Source organism: Brachionichthys hirsutus, chromosome 7, assembly GCF_040956055.1.
Source record: "Brachionichthys hirsutus isolate HB-005 chromosome 7, CSIRO-AGI_Bhir_v1, whole genome shotgun sequence".
In the NCBI taxonomy this organism is placed as follows: Eukaryota; Metazoa; Chordata; class Actinopteri; order Lophiiformes; family Brachionichthyidae; genus Brachionichthys; species Brachionichthys hirsutus.
Window position 1 is genome coordinate 14,777,826 of NC_090903.1, and position 9,302 is coordinate 14,787,127.

At 47.9% G+C, this 9,302-nt stretch overlaps 1 protein-coding gene across 1 annotated transcript; it reads left to right on the forward strand.

The window, feature by feature from the left end:
* The first annotated feature begins 1,895 nt into the window (after positions 1-1,895).
* On the forward strand, positions 1,896-8,361 carry slc1a4 (solute carrier family 1 member 4). The gene is made up of 8 exons (XM_068741708.1): positions 1,896-2,407; positions 5,043-5,085; positions 6,107-6,172; positions 6,790-6,956; positions 7,054-7,287; positions 7,609-7,803; positions 7,895-8,029; positions 8,124-8,361. The coding sequence occupies exons 1-8, from the start codon at positions 1,896-1,898 to the stop codon at positions 8,359-8,361; spliced, it is 1,590 nt and encodes a 529-aa protein (XP_068597809.1).
* Positions 8,362-9,302: the final 941 nt, after the last annotated feature.

A 9,302-nucleotide genomic window follows, 5' to 3' on the forward strand; every position in this document is an offset into this window, starting at 1 on the left:
AATATATTTATTTTTGATGTGAAGTGAACATTTGGATTGTAAATGTGTGTACAGATGTGCGTGGAATGTATTTCAGATGGTAACGAATCTGAGCGTGGAATTATGGGTGGAAGCCATTTTTTTTTTCTAAATATACCTAGTCGATTGTTTATCTATTTGTTTATTGATTTTTGTAGTGTGGCGGACGCGACCTTTTACATCTTTTGTACGTTTTTTTTTTTTTGTCCATTTTCCTGTTGAAGGCGAACAGTTCATGCAGCAATACTCAAAAACCCGCGTCCGACCTTCAGATGTCAAGACTCCAAAGCCCGTCACGGACGCTTCAATGCCAAAACTGATGTACATAGTCTGAACACCGCGGCGCTCTGGAGACCTTTCTGACCAGTGTTTGTTACGGAACTTGTTTTAGCGCTGTCTGAGCGAGCGGCGGCTCAAAACGCCCGCCGGCGGCCGACGCTGCTTTTCCTTTGAAAAGGCTGTATTTTACACAGACCTCAGAGCTGTGCCTTTTTCTATGCAATAGAACACAAACACACACACAGAGAAACTGTCTGCAGATCACTATACATATATATATGTGTATATATATATATGCAAATGTGTGTGTATATATATATATATAATAAACTGTTAAAGAACAGAGCTTGTCTTCTGACTTTCTGGTGTCGCAAACACACAACCCTCCTTTATTTATAGACGATTGATGACGGCCGGCCCCCGCCTGCTCACTCCTCACCGGCGGGGGGTTGAAAATAGAGGACGGGGGGGCGGGGGGGGGGGTGCAAAGGACAGGGTGTAGGATGTTGATTTACTTTGGCGACCCCTCACGGGACAAGCCGAAAGTACAGTAGTAGTATTAGTCGTAATGGGTTACACAGCAGCTACGTCATGCTTCCATCTGGCGGTCAAAGGTCGGAGGTGCAGCAAAGTCTCCACGGCTGTCATGCTCGACGCGTCGGTCCTGACGTCAGAGCTGACTGTGTCTGAAATTCTATTTTATTAACTGATCGAGTTTACGCTTGATGTTCGATCGAATGCTTTGATTAAGACTGACTGATTAAAGAGAGAGCAACAGCGCCCCCTAGGAGAGGCAGCGCTGGCCATGGTGCTGATTGGTTATCAACGAGATTCACTGATCAATAACATTTTGTATAGGTTATTAATTTATTCCCTTTAATTTAGATAATTATTTTGTGGTATCATATATGGAAATAATATAATATATTTTCCTGCTTATTCAGAAAAATAAAAGGTTTCATGAAATAGTTAAAGAGTTAAAGAGATAATTAATAGGGGGAAAAGCAGCAGATACTTTTTTTCTTAATGTCAAATGTTATTATTCTGAAATTACAAGGTGGTTAGTTAATTAAAGAAAAAAGGTATTCCTGCAAGAATGCATGTCTGGTCTGTGGAAGCCCGTTTCTGCCACATGAAAGAAAAAAAACGACTTATATCTCATAATTATGACTTATTATCTCATAATTATGAAAACAAAAGGTTTCTTGCTATCTAGTAATTATGAGAGTTTATTCTCATAATTATGAGATAGCGTGAGACCTTTTTTTGGGCGGAAACGGTCTTCCCATGTCTGTATAAAAGCCCGATCAAAAGGGAAACGCCTCGTATCGAGGCCGTTTGGGGGAATCTTCACACTTTTGTATTCCGCGCAGGACATCCTGGCAATCCCCTCCTCTCTTGCATCATTGCTTTTGCACGGAAACCAGCTTTTGTGCGCATGTTCCCCTGCCCTGATAGCTGACTCTCCATTGGCCACCCTGCGCGCAGCCTTCACGACGCACCAGACCTGCGTGCGTGCGCGCAACGAGCGAGCGCATATAACCCAACGCTGCTTTGGAACCGGCCCCGGCTTCCCACGCTGCACCGGAACGAAGACGATGGAGAAAAAGAGCGAGATCAACGGGCACGCCGTGCCGAGCTCGGCGTCTGCCGATCAGACGGCGGAGAAAAGCGCGCAGAGAAGCTGCGGGGAGAAGCTGGTGGAATATCTGAGGAAGAACCTCCTGGTGATCCTCACGGTGTCCGGGGTGCTGGTGGGCGTCGGGCTCGGCATGGCGGTCCGCAACATGAGTCTGACCCGGGCGCAGATGAGCCACTTCGCGTTCCCCGGAGAGATGCTCCTCCGGATGCTGAAGATGATCATCCTGCCCCTGGTGGTCTGCAGCCTCGTATCCGGCGCCGCCAGCCTGGACACCCGCTCCCTGGGTAAACTGGGGGGCATCGCGGTCGCCTACTTTCTGGTGACGACCCTGATCGCTTCGGGGATCGCGGTGACCCTCGCCTTGATCATCAAGCCTGGCGTGGGCGCGGGAGCCCTGAACACCAATCTGGGACTGGAGCGGGTCAGCGCCAACAAGGAGACCGCGGATTCGTTCTTAGATCTGGCCAGGTACGGTAGAATTTATTGGGGGGGGGGGCGTTTTATGTGCGTAATGATCCGCTGTGACCCTTTGAGTTTTTACAGGCTCAGATACATGCCTTAGATAACTTATACTCAGATAATATATAAAAATATATAATCTAAACTCGGTCCGTGTCCAAACTCTGAGCCATGTGCTGTGTCCAAACACGGGGGGGGGGGGGGGGGGGGGGGGGGGCTTTTTGCCCCAGTTCAGTTCTGACTCATGGGACCTGCAAACATGATGTTCTGAGACCGGCCTGGGTTTCTACACGTGTGCAAACACAAATATAGGCAGAAGTCCAAGACGTGATTAATAAATAAAAACCAGAGCGTCTCCGGGAATATAAAGATGGACAACGTGCAACAGCATATAAAGAGCAGCGATGTAGCCGAGAGCTGCAACTGGTAATAAAGCAAAAAGCACAGCGATGAACGGAGTCCAAGTTCTTTAAGAACTGAGCGGGGGCGTTGATAGAGAGCAGGTCTCCGTAGTCAAAGGTCAAAAGGTTGAGGTAATCAAATGCTTTCTGGCTTGCAACGAAAAACAGGCTTGATTTCAAAAAAATAATTTCTTTTATACAGATAACAGGACATACGGTCATTTATTTTGTACGATAATATGATAGAATTAATTTCCAATATCCATTAAATCAAATTGTTTAATGGATAATTGTTTAAATAAAGTGGAGAAACTGCGGCGCCAGCCCTCCTTTGATCTACTCGGGCCACCCTCCCACTGAGTTTCATGGAAATCCATTCTGTAGTTTTTGCATGAAATCCCTGCTGTTGAAGGGCAAACAGACGAGGCGAACACACGACCACGCAGGGGAGGTAGAACACACTTTGAAACGCCGCCCGCTGCCCCCAAACCGCGTCTACGTCTAGCAACGCCCCTGTGAAAAGGTAAACGCTGATACGAGGGTGAGAGAATATCTAAACGTGCTGCTGTTGAACACTCGGGGCTTCTGTTAGATGTCAGGTGGACAAACAGTTTTCATTCTCAGGCTCACTGTGTGGAGTTCATACCGGTGAAGAAGCTCTACTGGGACAAACAAAGCTCTACTGGGGTGTGTAAAGCTCTACTGGGGTACATGAAGCTCTACTGGGGTGTGTAAAGCTCTACTGGGGTACATGAAGCTCTACTGGGACACACAAAGCTCTACTGGGGTACATGAAGCTCTACTGGGGTACATTAAGCTCTACTGGGGGACATGAAGCTCTACTGGGACACACAAAGCTCTACTGGGGTACATGAAGCTCTACTGGGACACACGAAGCTCTACTGGGGTACATAAAGCTCTACTGGGACACACAAAGCTCTACTGGGGTACATGAAGCTCTACTGGGACACACAAAGCTCTACTGGGGTACATGAAGCTCTACTGGGACACACAAAGCTCTACTGGGGTACATAAAGCTCTACTGGGACACATGAAGCTCTACTGGGACACATGAAGCTCTACTGGGGTACATTAAGCTCTACTGGGGTACATGGAGCTCTACTGGGGTGTGTAAAGCTCTACTGGGGTACATTAATCTCTACTGGGGTACATGAAGCTCTACTGGGACACACAGAGCTCTACTGGGGTACATGAAGCTCTACTGGGGTACATGAAGCTCTACTGGGGTACATGGAGCTCTACTGGGGTACATGGAGCTCTACTGGGGTGTGTAAAGCTCTACTGGGGTACATGAAGCTCTACTGGGGTACATGAAGCTCTACTGGGACACATGAAGCTCTACTGGGGTACATGAAGCTCTACTGGGGTACATGAAGCTCTACTGGGACACACGAAGCTCTACTGGGGTACATGAAGCTCTACTGGGGTACATGAAGCTCTACTGGGACACATGAAGCTCTACTGGGGTACATGAAGCTCTACTGGGGTACATGAAGCTCTACTGGGGTGCGTAAAGCTCTACTGGGGTACATGAAGCTCTATTGGGGCACATGAAGCTCTACTGGGGTACATGAAGCTCTACTGGGGTACATGAAGCTCTACTGGGGTACATGGAGCTCTATTGGGGTGTGTAAAGCTCTACTGCTCCGTGCATGCCAGTAAGGATTAGAGCCGTGAAGGACTGGAGAAGAGTTCTTCAGATCTGGACTAAAGGCAGGTGGTGGGGGGGGGGGGTTAGACTGTCCTCCATGCTGCCCGTTGTTTCCCATATTAATCCCAGTCATCGTGTGAAAGTTCTAAACCCTCTAAACTCCGTTTCTCCGTGAACCCGATAGCTCGGGTTCCTTTTGAGGCGACATCTGGGACTTGTAGGATTTCTTTGTTCAAATATTGCCACATTGTGTTGATTCCAGCAGGAGGGCAGATCGAATTTAACGTTTACTTTAGCATGAGAAGAGACATACCGGTACCCCCCCCCCTTCCCACAGTGCAGACGAGTTTCTCCACGTTTCCTAATCCTTGAAATCCTGCAAGTGATTAAGGACACTTGAATGGTAAATATTTGATCCTTGGACACGCCTTAATGATTTCCTTTAAACAAATATGAGCTGAATATGTGATTAGCTAATTGTCTTAGAACACACAATTTGGACGGATTAGTATTTGTTTAATATTTGGTGTAAACAGCGATAAGCTTAATTCATTTCCTCTTCCCTCCTCAGGAATCTATTCCCATCGAACCTGGTGGCTGCTGCTTTCCGTTCAGTGAGTGCCGGCGCCACACTTTGACCATTGTCCTCACGTCTTCCCGTCTTTATCACCGCTCTGTCTCCGTTTTCTCTTACGACTTCCACATAGTCTGAATTGTTCATCAGAATTTATTTCACCGACCACGTGGCTGGCTCTAAATCATCCGTAAATCCCGGCTGCAGGATCGAGAGCCTCGAAAACCCCGTTTGCAAACCGCCGCTCGCCAAAAACGCCGCTCTCTCCCTCTTGTCCCTTTGCAGCCGTTGCCATGGTAAAGCCATTCCATTCCAGCCAGCCTAGCAACCCACCTTGCCTCGCTGCTCTTGAGCATGCACGGCTCGCACGGATGCAGCTGAAACCGAAGCTGCATCAAATGCATGTGAAAACGCGTCGGCACGCTTTCAGAAGATGCGGCGTAGATTACCTTGCACGTTTCAGGCCAGTGAAGCACCAACAAGAGAAAATGAGTTTCAAAATGTAGCCGGGTCACAGAGTTCACTTCATTTATTGGAGTAGAGCCTCTGTGGAACGGGTCCAACCGCGGATTAAACCGGGCAGCAGAGGAGACGGGATGTCGGGACAGACGTTTAAACACGCACGTTTTCATTCTGCATTCTGTGGAAATCTATCGGAAAGGTTGCGTGCGTGCGTTTGTTGTTTCGATTCGCTGGAAGCCGGTCGACGATCTCTGTGTTTATTGGCTTAGGACCAGCTAAACGGGGTATTCCAGACGTTCCCGAGTAAAGGGTCAAAGGTTCAAAGCATCTTTATTTGTTCTTACACATTTGCACATGCAAAAGTACGAAATCGGACCCTGGTCCCGGTTTCAGCCGTGAGAAGTACAAAAACACAACTTCAAAATACACGCTATATACAGAAAATACACAAACGAGTAAACATCCTAAGGCTGCAATGGATTCTACAGTTGACCGGCTGCTAAATAGTGCACGTTTGCGTGTTGACCCGTTTCAGTGGGAGTAAATATCTGATTGAACCAAAGCAGACTTTACAAGTTATCCCGTCTTTTGTGTCGCAGTACGCCACGGACTACGAGATGGTTGCCGTCGGGAATGACACCAACGGTACCACCCGCTATCAAAAGGTAAGCCCGGGAAGCACTCCAACACACACGCGTGCACGTTCGAGCTTCCGCCCGGTGTCCGTGCACACTCTCGGCCGTCCGTGCAGACTCTCGGTGACGTCCCCCCCCCCCCCCATCGGTTCTGAATTCACCCAATCAAGCCACAACCGCGGTGTTCTGCACGCTCCCTCACAGAAAGGCCCCCCAAGCTGGATCTGTACCTGCCGCGAGGCGACAGCGCTAACCACTGCGTCAGCGTGCTGCCGTGCAAATAATTGCTGTTGTATCATAATTATAATAATTGGTGTAAACAGACTCGGGGCGTGACCCCGGTCGAGGAGCCAGAGGTCAGCCCGACGTGAGGGGACGGTCGGGGATCGGATCTTGGCGTCTGTCCACGGTGGACATCCGTCTGTGCTGGGGGGGCGGGGGGGTGGGGTGGCAGGATTTGTGCCTGTCCTTATTCATCATCCATCATCCGGTCCACTGAATCCTTCAGCTGCATCCAGACGTTCCGTCTGATGGACCCAAAAGCGTCGGTCAGCGTTTTCACCGGAGACCAGAGGCCACAGAGGAGCTCCCCAGTCCGTGCGTGCCACGCCCACGCAACCCTAACCTGACTCTGTCATGGGTTTCAGGTTCCGGTCGGCACGGAAACGGATGGAATGAACATCCTGGGCCTCGTGTTGTTTGCCATGGTGTTCGGCGTGGCGTTGAGGAAGCTGGGAGACGAAGGGGAGGAACTTATTCGTTTCTTCAACGCTTTCAACGAGGCCACCATGGTGCTGGTGTCCTGGATCATGTGGTGAGTGGAGCCGGATCCACCCGGCGGTCTGTCTCCGCCTGCTGACAGACCGTTTGTTGGTTTTTAGCGTCTCACCTTCCAAACGTTTGGATCTCAGGTACATTCCGTTCGGCATCGTGTTCCTGGTGGGCAGCAAGATCGTGGAAATGGAGGACGTGGTGCTTCTGGTCACGAGTCTGGGGAAATATATCTTTGCTTCTATCCTGGGCCACATCATCCACGGAGGCATCGTCCTGCCGCTCATCTACTTCGGCTGCACTCGGAAGAACCCCTTCACCTTTCTGTCGGGCCTCATCACGCCCTTCACCACCGCCTTCGCCACCTGCTCCAGGTACAGCGACCCGACACGGGAGCACGTCCGTTTCTGTCCTGAGTCAAAGGTCCTTATTAGATTTTATATATTTTTTAAATATAACCTTGTTTGTTTTCGTCAAGTTTGTTTGGTCCCCTAAAATTGTGGACGTTTAAAAATATATATATATATATATTTGAGGTGAAAAGCAAACTTTAGTCCAGGATGCATTTCAGGTTGTGTGTTTCTCTTAGTAAAAATATATTTACCACAAAAAAAAAAAAAACTTTCTTCTGGGAACTAATGTTTAGAAAGTTGCTGAGTCATGGTTAGAGTTGGTGACTCTCTGGTCGCCACCAGCTCAGCAACGCTCCCCTCGATGATAAAATGCATTGAGGAAAACAACGGCGTGGACAAACGCATCAGCCGCTTCATCCTTCCTATCGGGGCCACCGTCAACATGGACGGGGCGGCCATATTCCAGTGCATCGCCGCCATCTTCATCGCCCAGCTCAACAATGCCGAGCTGAACGCCGGGCAGATCTTGACCATCCTGTGAGTCCGTCCATCCCAAGATGAGCAAACTTTCTGTTCCGGGCAGGATTTGATTGATCATTTCTTCTTTTTTTTTATTTTTTACTTCCAGAGTGACGGCCACAGCTTCAAGCGTCGGCGCCGCGGGCATCCCAGCCGGCGGCATCATCACCATCGCCATCATCCTGGAGGCCATCGGCCTTCCAACCAATGACCTGTCACTAATGCTGGCTGTCGATTGGATCGTGTGAGTAAACCGATGGTTATAAATGAAGCCACACACAGACGAAAAGGTGAGCTACATGTTAGCTACATGCTTGCTAACAGCTGTTTCTTTGCAGGGATCGCACGACCACGGTGGTGAACGTGGAGGGCGATGCCCTGGGCGCCGGAATCCTGCATCACATCAACCAGCAGGAGATGAAGAAGAGGCAGCAGCAACAGCAAGAGGAGGAGCTGGTGGACGTCCAGGTGGAGGCGGTGGCCAACGTCCAGGAGGAGGAGGAGACCTCGGCCCTCGTCACGCGCCAAACCGCAGCCTCCGGCGCCACGCCGGAAGCCATCGAGTCGGTCCTGTGAACTCGCCTGCTGACCTTTTGAACCGCAGACGTTGCTGCTGCTCACCATGCTCACTTCAAAAAAAAAAAAAAAAGGTGGTTTCAGGTGTGAGGAAAGCAAGGTTCAAGGTTACTTTATTTGTACCCGAAGGTAGATTTGTTTTGCTGTGAGATAAAGTTAAAACATCCAATATCCATTTAAAACCAGCAAACATACATCTAAAATGTATACAAACCGTTAAAAGCGCTCAAATAATATTTCATCAGCGCCAGTAAAACCGAGATGTCATAATAAAATAAATCTGACCGGCGTTCTCATGAAAATTAGGATGTTATGGATTATGAAACATTTTCTCCATTTAGTCTGGCAGATTTATTTTTACTATTTAATTTGATGTCGGAAACTCTTTGGCGGCGGAACATTCTCGCCGTTCTGTCGCTCGTGGCCTTAAATTCCCGTAGACTTATTTCAATTAAAAACAAATATTTTAGAAGAAGCAGCGGGCGTAGCTTTATTGCTAATTGCTTTATTAAAGTAAGCTAAGACAAAGACTAAAAAGCGTTTGTTTGCCAGTTAATTATCAGCAAGCTATTTTTAAGTAAAGCTGTGGAAATGTGAATGTAAATTTTTATTTACATATTACAAATATTTTTTGCCCCAAAAAAACAAAATTGGAGGCATTTTAAAGATCTTATGAGAATAGTTTTAGACATATCAACACTTAATTAAGCATTAGTTTGTGAAAATGCTTCAGTGAAAAACTGATTTTTTGATTTACTTTCGGTTTAAGGGAAATTTCACGCCTTCTGCAACTCATTCTGTACATGTCGAGATTTAAAATCTTAGATCTGGAAATTTGACCTTAATAATCTTAAGAGTTGTTCACTATTTTCTTATTTCTAGACTAGAGTATTAAAAACATTTCCTCGCTGAATGAAGTCATTGAATGAAGAGAAGGAAGA